The sequence below is a fragment of the Xenopus tropicalis genome, chromosome 2 (assembly GCF_000004195.4).
Source record: "Xenopus tropicalis strain Nigerian chromosome 2, UCB_Xtro_10.0, whole genome shotgun sequence".
Classification (NCBI taxonomy): Eukaryota; Metazoa; Chordata; class Amphibia; order Anura; family Pipidae; genus Xenopus; species Xenopus tropicalis.
Window position 1 is genome coordinate 1,898,098 of NC_030678.2, and position 13,263 is coordinate 1,911,360.

General features: G+C 49.6%; 1 protein-coding gene across 2 annotated transcripts in view; it reads left to right on the forward strand.

Moving 5' to 3' along the window:
- The window catches only part of gsk3b (glycogen synthase kinase 3 beta), a 47,121-nt gene extending 35,261 nt beyond the window's left edge, over positions 1 to 11,860 (forward strand). The window contains exons 8-11 of one of the 2 annotated variants that reach the window (XM_018090179.2): positions 2,089 to 2,184; positions 7,053 to 7,257; positions 7,535 to 7,633; positions 8,248 to 11,860. In XM_018090179.2, coding sequence (XP_017945668.1) covers positions 2,089 to 2,184; positions 7,053 to 7,257; positions 7,535 to 7,633; positions 8,248 to 8,315 — 468 coding nt within the window. In that variant the 3' untranslated portion in view covers positions 8,316 to 11,860. The remainder of the gene's footprint in view (positions 1 to 2,088; positions 2,185 to 7,052; positions 7,258 to 7,534; positions 7,634 to 8,247) is intronic. The other variant, XM_018090180.2, reaches the window with a different exon arrangement.
- Positions 11,861 to 13,263: the final 1,403 nt, after the last annotated feature.

The window sequence follows — 13,263 nt, forward strand, 5'->3', positions numbered from 1 at the left end:
AGCAAACCTAGGGGGCTGTTCCTGCTGAATTGTGCTTAGTACAGGGGAATCCCTATGTGCCATAGTTTTATGGTATCTCTCTGTACAGGCTATGAGCAAACTTAGGGGGCTGTTCCTGCTGAATTGTGCTTAGTACAGGGGAATCCCTATGTGCCATAGTTTTATGGTATCTCTCTGTACAGGCTATGGGCAAACTTAGGGGGCTGTTCCTGCTGAATTGTGCTTAGTACAGGGGAATCCCTATGTGCCATAGTTTTATGGTATCTCTCTGTACAGGCTATGAGCAAACTTAGGGGGCTGTTCCTGCTGAATTGTGCTTAGTACAGGGGGAATCCCTATGTGCCATAGTTTTATGGTATCTCTCTGTACAGGCTATGAGCAAACTTAGGGGGCTGTTCCTGCTGAATTGTGCTTAGTACAGGGGAATCCCTATGTGCCATAGTTTTATGGTATCTCTCTGTACAGGCTATGAGCAAACTTAGGGGGCTGTTCCTGCTGAATTGTGCTTAGTACAGGGGAATGCTAATTAACTAATTATTTGTGTGACAGTGTCGCCTCCCTTCGAGGCCGTTGGCACCCAGGAAATCTTAACTCTGCTCATTCTGCTGCTTTCTAATATGTCACCTCCGTGCCATGGCGTCGGCGCTATATTTAGCTTCCATTGATGCCCTTCAGCTTCTCCGCCAGGGGTGAGGGGAGCATCACAAGTGCTAGTGACGTAACCCCTGGGAATATGGGTAGGGGGTGCCATAGTGTTTCCCTTAGACAGTACAGTATGGGGGTACAGCTTATTGTGTGCCCAGAACATTCCTTCTCTGTATATTTGTATTTATACATATGGGTAGGAGGTGCCATAGTGATTCCCATAGACAGTACAGTATGGGGGTACAGCTTATTGTGTGCCCAGAACATTCCTTCTCTGTATATTTGTATTTATACATATGGGTAGGAGGTGCCATAGTGATTCCCATAGACAGTACAGTATGGGGGTACAGCTTATTGTGTGCCCAGAACATTCCTTCTCTGTATATTTGTATTTATACATATGGGTAGGAGGTGCCATAGTGATTCCCATAGACAGTACAGTATGGGGGTACAGCTTATTGTGTGCCCAGAACATTCCTTCTCTGTATATTTGTATTTATACATATGGGTAGGGGGTGCCATAGTGTTTCCCTTAGACAGTACAGTATGGGGGTACAGCTTATTGTGTGCCCAGAACATTCCTTCTCTGTATATTTGTATTTATACATATGGGTAGGAGGTGCCATAGTGATTCCCATAGACAGTACAGTATGGGGGTACAGCTTATTGTGTGCCCAGAACATTCCTTCTCTGTATATTTGTATTTATACATATGGGTAGGAGGTGCCATAGTGATTCCCATAGACAGTACAGTATGGGGGTACAGCTTATTGTGTGCCCAGAACATTCCTTCTCTGTATATTTGTATTTATACATATGGGTAGGAGGTGCCATAGTGATTCCCATAGACAGTACAGTATGGGGGTACAGCTTATTGTGTGCCCAGAACATTCCTTCTCTGTATATTTGTATTTATACATATGGGTAGGGGGTGCCATAGTGTTTCCCTTAGACAGTACAGTATGGGGGTACAGCTTATTGTGTGCCCAGAACATTCCTTCTCTGTATATTTGTATTTATACATATGGGTAGGGGGTGCCATAGTGTTTCCCTTAGACAGTACAGTATGGGGGTACAGCTTATTGTGTGCCCAGAACATTCCTTCTCTGTATATTTGTATTTATACATATGGGTAGGGGGTGCCATAGTGTTTCCCTTAGACAGTACAGTATGGGGGTACAGCATATTGTGTGCCCAGAACATTCCTTCTCTGTATATTTGTATTTATACATATGGGTAGGAGGTGCCATAGTGATTCCCATAGACAGTACAGTATGAGTGGTAGGGGCAAGGTCAGTGCTTCTGGGGGCAGGAATGGGCGGGTAATACCAACATAGGGAAAGCTGCCCTTCCGGGCCAGTAGGGGGGTAGTTTTTCCGGGCCCCTGTGTATGCACATAACTCTACCTGGTTTCGCTTTTCATCTTTTCCTCGTTCCTTTCAGGTTCTGGGTACCCCGACTCGAGAGCAGATCCGAGAAATGAACCCCAACTACACTGAATTCAAGTTCCCACAGATTAAGGCGCATCCTTGGACAAAGGTGAGTTCCGTGGCCCCGTGGCTGCATGTGCATGGTACCATCCCAGCTCCATGTCAGCTCCATGGCAATATGGCTGCTTGCTGGGGGCAGAGTGGCTAGGGTCTGGATATAGGTTGGGCAGCTTATTGTGTGGGAGCCATAGCGTAACCCAGGCTGGTGCCCCAGTATTACCCCTGTGCATGGCACATAGGCAGGCTGTTACCCCAGGGAGTGGGCGCCCTCTGGTGGCACCTACCCACCATTTTTTGTACAGTACCGTACATATACTTCTTAATGGAACCAGAACCAACATATTGCCACTATGGGTTTCTTACTGCAGCCATTGGTTCTGTGGGCATTAGAGGGAATATTTGCCCTCATCTGTGTAGATTCTACAGGTGACCCATTCCTTCTGGGCTCCTCAACAGGCTGTTGGGGTAGGACTGGGGCAGATATAGGGAAGAGATCACAGTATGGCTGTTGGGGTAGGACTGGGGCAGATATAGGGAAGAGATCACAGTATGGCTGTTGGGGTAGGACTGGGGCAGATATAGGGAAGAGATCACAGTATGGCTGTTGGGGTAGGACTGGGGCAGATATAGGGAAGAGATCATAGTATGGCTGTTGGGGTAGGACTGGGGCAGATATAGGGAAGAGATCATAGTATGGCTGTTGGGGTAGGACTGGGGCAGATATAGGGAAGAGATCACAGTATGGCTGTTGGGGTAGGACTGGGGCAGATATAGGGAAGAGATCATAGTATGGCTGTTGGGGTAGGACTGGGGCAGATATAGGGAAGAGATCACAGTATGGCTGTTGGGGTAGGACTGGGGCAGATATAGGGAAGAGATCACAGTATGGCTGTTGGGGTAGGACTGGGGCAGATATAGGGAAGAGATCATAGTATGGCTGTTGGGGTAGGACTGGGGCAGATATAGGGAAGAGATCATAGTATGGCTGTTGGGGTAGGACTGGGGCAGATATAGGGAAGAGATCATAGTATGGCTGTTGGGGTAGGACTGGGGCAGATATAGGGAAGAGATCATAGTATGGCTGTTGGGGTAGGACTGGGGCAGATATAGGGAAGAGATCATAGTATGGCTGTTGGGGTAGGACTGGGGCAGATATAGGGAAGAAATCATAGTATGGCTGTTGGGGTAGGACTGGGGCACATATAGGGAAGAGATCACAGTATGGCTGTTGGGGTAGGACTGGGGCAGATATAGGGAAGAGATCATAGTATGGCTGTTGGGGTAGGACTGGGGCAGATATAGGGAAGAGATCATAGTATGGCTGTTGGGGTAGGACTGGGGCAGATATAGGGAAGAGATCATAGTATGGCTGTTGGGGTAGGACTGGGGCAGATATAGGGAAGAGATCATAGTATGGCTGTTGGGGTAGGACTGGGGCAGATATAGGGAAGAAATCATAGTATGGCTGTTGGGGTAGGACTGGGGCAGATATAGGGAAGAGATCATAGTATGGCTGTTGGGGTAGGACTGGGGCAGATATAGGGAAGAGATCATAGTATGGCTGTTGGGGTAGGACTGGGGCAGATATAGGGAAGAGATCACAGTATGGCTGTTGGGGTAGGACTGGGGCAGATATAGGGAAGAGATCACAGTATGGCTGTTGGGGTAGGACTGGGGCAGATATAGGGAAGAGATCATAGTATGGCTGTTGGGGTAGGACTGGGGCAGATATAGGGAAGAGATCATAGTATGGCTGTTGGGGTAGGACTGGGGCAGATATAGGGAAGAGATCATAGTATGGCTGTTGGGGATGGGCAGATGAGGGATATAGGGAGAGATCACAGTATGGCTGTTGGGGTAGGACTGGGGCAGATATAGGGAAGAGATCACAGTATGGCTGTTGGGGTAGGACTGGGGCAGATATAGGGAAGAGATCACAGTATGGCTGTTGGGGTAGGACTGGGGCAGATATAGGGAAGAGATCACAGTATGGCTGTTGGGGTAGGACTGGGGCAGATATAGGGAAGAGATCACAGTATGGCTGTTGGGGTAGGACTGGGGCAGATATAGGGAAGAGATCACAGTATGGCTGTTGGGGTAGGACTGGGGCAGATATAGGGAAGAGATCACAGTATGGCTGTTGGGGTAGGACTGGGGCAGATATAGGGAAGAGATCATAGTATGGCTGTTGGGGTAGAACTGGGGCAGATATAGGGAAGAGATCACAGTATGGCTGTTGGGGTAGGACTGGGGCAGATATAGGGAAGAGATCACAGTATGGCTGTTGGGGTAGGACTGGGGCAGATATAGGGAAGAGATCATAGTATGGCTGTTGGGGTAGGACTGGGGCAGATATAGGGAAGAGATCATAGTATGGCTGTTGGGGTAGGACTGGGGCAGATATAGGGAAGAGATCACAGTATGGCTGTTGGGGTAGGACTGGGGCAGATATAGGGAAGAGATCACAGTATGGCTGTTGGGGTAGGACTGGGGCAGATATAGGGAAGAGATCATAGTATGGCTGTTGGGGTAGGACTGGGGCAGATATAGGGAAGAGATCACAGTATGGCTGTTGGGGTAGGACTGGGGCAGATATAGGGAAGAGATCACAGTATGGCTGTTGGGGTAGGACTGGGCAGATATAGGGAAGAGATCACAGTATGGCTGTTGGGGTAGGACTGGGGCAGATATAGGGAAGAGATCATAGTATGGCTGTTGGGGTAGGACTGGGGCAGATATAGGGAAGAGATCATAGTATGGCTGTTGGGGTAGGACTGGGGCAGATATAGGGAAGAGATCATAGTATGGCTGTTGGGGTAGGACTGGGGCAGATATAGGGAAGAGATCATAGTATGGCTGTTGGGGTAGGACTGGGGCAGATATAGGGAAGAGATCACAGTATGGCTGTTGGGGTAGGACTGGGGCAGATATAGGGAAGAGATCACAGTATGGCTGTTGGGGTAGGACTGGGGCAGATATAGGGAAGAGATCACAGTATGGCTGTTGGGGTAGGACTGGGGCAGATATAGGGAAGAGATCATAGTATGGCTGTTGGGGTAGGACTGGGGCAGATATAGGGAAGAGATCACAGTATGGCTGTTGGGGTAGGACTGGGGCAGATATAGGGAAGAGATCATAGTATGGCTGTTGGGGTAGGACTGGGGCAGATATAGGGAAGAGATCATAGTATGGCTGTTGGGGTAGGACTGGGGCAGATATAGGGAAGAGATCACAGTATGGCTGTTGGGGTAGGACTGGGGCAGATATAGGGAAGAGATCACAGTATGGCTGTTGGGGTAGGACTGGGGCAGATATAGGGAGAGATCATAGTATGGCTGTTGGGGTAGGACTGGGGCAGATATAGGGAAGAGATCATAGTATGGCTGTTGGGGTAGGACTGGGGCAGATATAGGGAAGAGATCATAGTATGGCTGTTGGGGTAGGACTGGGGCAGATATAGGGAAGAGATCATAGTATGGCTGTTGGGGTAGGACTGGGGCAGATATAGGGAAGAGATCACAGTATGGCTGTTGGGGTAGGACTGGGGCAGATATAGGGAAGAGATCATAGTATGGCTGTTGGGGTAGGACTGGGGCAGATATAGGGAAGAGATCACAGTATGGCTGTTGGGGTAGGACTGGGGCAGATATAGGGAAGAGATCACAGTATGGCTGTTGGGGTAGGACTGGGGCAGATATAGGGAAGAGATCATAGTATGGCTGTTGGGGTAGGACTGGGGCAGATATAGGGAAGAGATCACAGTATGGCTGTTGGGGTAGGACTGGGGCAGATATAGGAAGAGATCACAGTATGGCTGTTGGGGTAGGACTGGGGCAGATATAGGGAAGAGATCACAGTATGGCTGTTGGGGTAGGACTGGGGCAGATATAGGGAAGAGATCATAGTATGGCTGTTGGGGTAGGACTGGGGCAGATATAGGGAAGAGATCACAGTATGGCTGTTGGGGTAGGACTGGGGCAGATATAGGGAAGAGATCATAGTATGGCTGTTGGGGTAGGACTGGGGCAGATATAGGGAAGAGATCACAGTATGGCTGTTGGGGTAGGACTGGGGCAGATATAGGGAAGAGATCATAGTATGGCTGTTGGGGTAGGACTGGGGCAGATATAGGGAAGAGATCATAGTATGGCTGTTGGGGTAGGACTGGGGCAGATATAGGGAAGAGATCACAGTATGGCTGTTGGGGTAGGACTGGGGCAGATATAGGGAAGAGATCACAGTATGGCTGTTGGGTAGGACTGGGGCAGATATAGGGAAGAGATCACAGTATGGCTGTTGGGGTAGGACTGGGGCAGATATAGGGAAGAGATCACAGTATGGCTGTTGGGGTAGGACTGGGGCAGATATAGGGAAGAGATCACAGTATGGCTGTTGGGGTAGGACTGGGGCAGATATAGGGAAGAGATCACAGTATGGCTGTTGGGGTAGGACTGGGGCAGATATAGGGAAGAGATCACAGTATGGCTGTTGGGGTAGGACTGGGGCAGATATAGGGAAGAGATCATAGTATGGCTGTTGGGGTAGGACTGGGGCAGATAAGAGCACTTTTTATGATGGTGGGACACGTTTTGGGGCAGATTGTAGGACTGTGAATAGATTTCATTAAAGGGATGGGTTGGCTCTCCCCATTATGCTCTGTAGGCCCCTCCCACTGCTTGGGATTGGCTGCTGTGTTTTCTCCAGCACTTTATGATTGACAGACAGAGGGAGGGGCCCTCTAAACCAAACTGTCAGTGGGGATTGATGGGGAAATTGTTGGCCAGCAGGGGGCACTGTTACAGGGGCAGTTAGTGTAGGTGCAGAAGGCTCCGCCTCCATCCCATCTGCTCCACCCCCGATCAGGGATACGATCCCAGCACTCAGTCAGATCTGTATTTTTTTTTTTTATCTTTAAAGGGTTATGTCTTTTTGCAGGTGTTCCGGGCGCGCACCCCTCCCGAGGCCATCGCCCTGTGCAGTCGGCTGCTGGAGTACACGCCCACTGCCCGCCTCACCCCATTGGATGCCTGCGCCCACTCCTTCTTCGACGAACTGCGGGACCCCAATCTGAAACTGCCCAACGGGCGCGAATTCCCTGCTCTCTTCAACTTTACCACTCAAGGTAACGCGTCTCCCTTCCGCCCAATAGGGAAAGGGCTGCTGGGAGTCGGGGGTTAATGTATAGACTCGTCCCTGGTGATGTTCCCGATAGCGCCCAATCAGATCTTTGCTTTTATTTTCTAACGCGTAGGTTCAAATGTAATTGCTGATTGGTTGCTATGGGCAGCAACACCGGGGATGTATGTTACACCTTATAATAAATCTGCCCCACAGTCTGTGGGTGCCCCGGCCAGTGCCGAGACTGAGGCAGCTTCTCTTCTTCTTCTTCTTTACTACAGAGCTGTCAAGCAATCCTTCCCTCTCTTCTATTCTCATCCCTGCCCATGCTCGGAACCAGGCCTCCGTGCCCACGCCGTCAAACTCGACATCGGCATCAGGTGAGCAGAGAGGGGCAACTCCCACGTCCCTATGCTGGTATGGGGGGGCCAAGGATTCCGGGGGGGGGTTCTGTACCCCCTTACACTACACAGGCCCTGACCAATGGGGTTATACTCACACTGTGATGCTTGGAGGCAGTGTGTCGGGCACCACAGCAAGTTTATTGTCCTAGTGGTTTCCCTACATATAAACTATGTTGCTTATTGCCCCAAGCCCTAGGCTTACTGCCCATGTTATCAGTTTCCTGCCTGTGCTGCCCCCAGCCGGTATTATTGCTGCTCAGGGGACAATAAAGTGACTATAGAGCTTTCCCTTGGGCAGTTTTACCCCAGTCAGACAGATATAAGGCTTACCGGCCTGCAGTTCCCTGCTAGTGATCCCGTTTCCCTATAAACAGCCCAAAGGCTTCTGTATATTGTGCCCCAGTCAGGCGGATACTGTGCCCCAGTCAGGCGGATACTGTGCCCCAGTCAGGCGGATACTGTGCCCCAGTCAGGCGGATACTGTGCCCCAGTCAGGCAGATATAAGGATTGCCGGCCTGCAGTTCCCTGCCAGTGATCCTGTTGCCCTGTATTTCTGCCCAAAGTGACTCTCCATCTCTCTCCCTTGCAGAGACGAGCACCGGGGAGCGCTGTACGAGCACCAACGCAGCCTCCGCGTCGGCCTCCAATTCCTCCTGAGCCCCCACGCATGCGCCGCTCACGGGAAAAACGGGCAAAAAGTAGCAAAGGGGGTTGGGAAACAGAGAGAGGGCGCCACCCACCCTGTCCCTGGGACTCGCAAACACTGGCCACACCCACCAAGGATAAAGCTGAAACTGTAAAGGAAGCGCCACCTTCTGTTCATTTTTAGTGGTTCAGTTTTTTTTTTATTATTGTTATTTAACCTTGTAAAATATCTATAAATACAGATTTTTTTTTTAATTTTTTTTTTTTTTTTTTAATTTTTTCTCTGTAAATCTCACTCCGATGGAGTTTTCCTTGCGAGAGCCGAGAGGTGAAGTTTGTTTTTTGTTTTATTTGCCTCTCCTCTCTCCCTCGGACTGGTTACCTTCTCCTGCGCTGGTATAGGCCACCGCCGCGCTCTAAGCTCCTCCCACACACCCCCATCTGCTTTCCCCCCCCTAAGGATTCTGCTGTAATCACCGGGGTTGGTGGTAGTCAGGGACGGGTTGGCTGTACGGAATACATAGAATGAAAGCTCTTGAGGTTCCATCAGTTTGCAGCAGCCCCCCACGGGCCCCCCCACACCAGTTTGATTCTCAGAGTGCCTTATTGCGTTACGTGCGCGGGTTGGAAGCCTGTACAGCCTGCATCCGTGCGCCCCCCCCCCCTTGAACCCCCGGCTCAGAGGCACGCGCAGCCCCCCCATTCCTTTCCCCTCGCTGTCGGGGGGGGTCGCCAAAAGATACATTTCATTGGCTTTCCCAGTCTGTCGTTAATTGGTCAGTTTTTTTTTTTCTGTTTTTGCCAAATCCAGGGGGGGGGTGTGATTGTGAGACGTAGAAGGATTAACCCTTTCACTGTACGCTGGCGCCGAGGAGTTAACACATGAGCCATACATTGTTATAACAGGAGCAAGTTACCTCACCCTGTGCCGCCCAAGGGCATTAGGATGGCAGATGCCTCCGGCCTCCTGTGTTTGTCAGTGGCAAGTCCGGCCTGTGTATGGCACGGGCATATGTAGCCACAACTACCCCCCCCCGCATGTCAGACTGCCCCCCCTGCTGCTACTGACGCTTGGAATGGTGCAGATAAATGGGGGCTTCACCCACACAGACTCACTGGCACCCCTACTCCGGCTGGCACCCTTTCCTCTGGCTACTGACGGGCACCAGTCCCTGCTTATTCCCTTTGTACAGTGTCTCAGCCCTGGCAGTAAACCTGCCCCCAGTCTCTGTTCGTTTGCCCTGCTGCCCCAGCAGCTGCTGAAGTGCCCAGAACACGCTATCCAATCAGGTACTGTATAAATCCGAGTCTAGCCAATCAGATGCTGTATAAATACAAGGCGATACCAGTAGATTTGTATTCTGCCCAGCAGGGGGCGCCTCAGCCTCACAGTTGGTTTGTTCCATGTAGAACTATAATAACTGTCCCTGTAGGCAGCGGTTCCTTGCCCAGATGCCCCAGCAGTGGCATTTATAGTTACCCCTCCCAGGCCCAGATCTGCCTCCCTTGCAGAATGTTGGATATGAAGCCATTTTTTTCTGCCTGAGATGCACCAATGGGTTGATAGAATATCAGACTAGAGGGGAGTCGCTCCTGGCCTCCTCCTGTGAGGCTTCCGCTACCGGCGCAGAGGAACTCCCTTTACTTAATTACTTATTCCCCCCCCCCCTCGAAACCAGTGGTACATTCTCTGGGGCAGACGCCTTGATACATTCGACTCAGCATGCTTAGTGCCGCAGAGCTTGCGCTCCATTACCCACTGTATCATGTGATCACTAGGATGGAATATTCCTGTTAATTGTGCCCAGCTGATGCCCTGTTTGCCCCAACAATTCTTAGTTACCCCCCTCCTCTCCCCTTATTTTATTAGATCCAGAAACCCTAAGCCCCTCCTACCGATCCCCTTGCCTTCCATTGGCTCAAACTGGATCTTAGCAGATGGTTTTATACGGTGCTCCAGCGAGTGTTTTACTGTGTGCGCCGATGTTCCCAAAGCATATTGGGAAGTTTTAACCGTTTCCATGCTGTTTGCTTTTATGTTCCGCTGTGTAGATTAAGGTTAGTTTGCCCCAGTTTGTTTAATTGCACCTCTGTTTGTGGCACCAACTGACTTGGGGGGCCCTTATATTGCCAGTCACATTCCCCAGGGGGCATAGGCCTTAGCTGGGCACAATGCTGACCCCGTTGGCTTTAGAGACCCCAGGGCCAGGCTCTTCTTGCCCATCCCATGAATAATCTGCCCCAGTGGAATGGACCAATACCATTAAGGGGCCCTATAGAACATGGCTGCCTTTGTGTTGTTGTGTCCCATTGGGCTGGCACCCTGGGCAGAGGCTCCTCCTTCCTCCGGATCCGCTGCCCCATACACCGGCCAACTTGCCCCCATACACTGGCCAACATGGTGCATCAGCTGATCAGACTGCCCAATCCACGGACACCCATGATAGATACAGGTCAGGACCGTCCGGCTCGCATCCGGAACATCTTCGTGGCTGTGGCACTGTACAGAATTCTGGGTACTGGTGGGGGACAGAATTTTACTGCCCCCGAAAACCCTTTCTGCCCAGAATCAGTGGCCAGAGGTTGGTACAGCAGTGCCCGGGGTATCACCGTGCTGCCCCCCCCGATGTAACCGCGGACTTGGCAAATGCACTTTATTGCATTGTGACCTATAGAAATGCCCAAATCCTCACCGCCGCCCCCCCCCACTATCCAATGGGAAGTCCCACGCGTTTCCCCCATTTTTTTCCCTGCGCGTCACCGGCTTCCTACCCACACACAGACGCGAGCGACGGCGCCCCCCCGCGGAATGTTATAAGCACAGAACCCTTCTGTACCCCCCGTCCTGGGCGCCCCCTGTCACGGCCGGGCTCATACCCGGGGCGATGGGGGGGGCATTTTCCCTATTGTGTCGTTTGTTTTGCAAAACCTGCAATAAATGGGTTTTATTTTGGAGTCTTACCCCGCGGGGGGGGGGGGGGGGGGTGGGGGGGTCGGAGCGGGGCGCGAGCTCAGAATGTAGCCTTCAGCTGTGATATCCTCTCTATATAAATATATATACATATATATATTTTTTGCTTTGCTTGTAATATCCGCTTCCATAATGTGTGTTTCTGGTGGATCCGCCAGGGTGGTCCAACCAATATGTGTAAGAAGAAAAAGAAAAAAAAACAAAAAAAAAGGTAAATAGCCACACCCACGAGGAACTGGTTACCTAGGAAACACGTCACTCACATTACAGAAACCTGTCCGATGTGTAAAACATTACGACTTGAATGCCTCCGTGACTGAACCCCCCGATTTCTTTCCACCTCTGCGCCCCCTGCAGGCCGTCCCACAGCGAAGGGGTTATTTGTTTTTGGTTTTTTTTTTAATTTTTCATATACGTATGCCTAATCGGAAATCTCTCCGCCTCTCTTTCCTCCATCCCTTTTGTAAATACATTTTGTTCTGTGTGACACAATTCCAAAATAGTTACCCGGTATCTGTAATTTGCATTAAATAAAAAAAAAGTAGGTTAGTCTGGAAATGAAATAAAACAAACAAAAAAAAAACCCAAAGTAAATGGAGTGGGTGTGGTCATTGTCTTTTGCTGATTGGGTACTCGCTGCGGGGACTTACGCTGCGGGGACTCGATGGAGGATGTCAAATACAAGACTGGGGCAGTTAAACATTATAAAGCAGCGATTGATTGTCAAAAATGGGAGCTGATTGCTTCACTGGCAAAGACTAATCCCAACAGTCACTTTACTGCAGGATGTCAAATAGGAGACTGGGCAGGTAACTGTCCGGTTGTTAAGGAGCCAACCAGAAATCATGTTACAGTGGATCTAGTGATCTCTAACAACCCAGAACTTATAGCAAATGCGTGGACACTTCTTTTAGGACCTATAAATACTACAGGCATTATAAAGCAGCAATTGAATGTCAGAAATGAGGAGCTGATTGCTTCACTGGCAAAGACTAATCCCAACAGTCACTTTACTGTAGGCACTCACTGTAGGATGTCAGATATGAGACTGGGCAGGTAACTGTCAGAGATTGATGAGGAGACAACCAGAAACCCTGCTGTACTGGATCTAGTGATCTCAACCCAAAACCTATAGCAAATGTGCAAGAACCAAAACCCCCGGGTAATAGTGACCATAATGTTATTTAATGTCTGGTGCAAAAAGCAAATACCCACTGGGGCAACAGAGACTTGGAAAAGTGAATTTTGGCCCTTAAGAGTTTCCTTACGACATATTGATTGAGACGTGAGGTTTTCTGAAACACATAACAGAAATGGTCGTCATCGCAACTGATATTAAATCATTTCTGTTCTCAATTTATTTGCTTAACGAGCAAATTAAAAAGTAAAAAGCATTTAGGTCCCTTCTGTGGCTGAAGAGACAACGAACATTTATTTAAGGACCTATAAATTCTACAAACATTACAAAGCAGCAATCGAAAAATTAGAAATGTGGATCTGATTGCTTCACTTGCAAAGACTAATCCCAATAGGCACCGACTGTCGGCCCCCAGGTGGCACTCACTGTAGGATGTCAGGTACGAGACTGGGCAGTCAGGTAACTTTCACAGGTTGTTGAGGAGCCAACCAGTAACCCTGCTGTACTGGATCTAGTGATCTATAATGACCGAGAGCCTATAGTGGGTAAAAATCAGAACCCCCTGGGTAATAGTGACCATAATGTTTGGTGCAAAAAACAAATACCCACTGGGGCAACAGAGACTTCCAGACAGGTGAATTCTGCCCCCCTAAGGTTATTCCTTCAACAAATAGATTGAGTCATAGCAACTGCTAATAAATCATTGCTGTTCTCAATGTATTCCCTTAAGGAGCAAATCTAAAAGCAATAAAGACCCCCATGAGGCTAAAGAGACTGCGGACACTTCTTTAGGACCTATAAATACTACAAGTGTTATAAAGCAGCAATGGGAAAGTCAAAAATGTGCAACT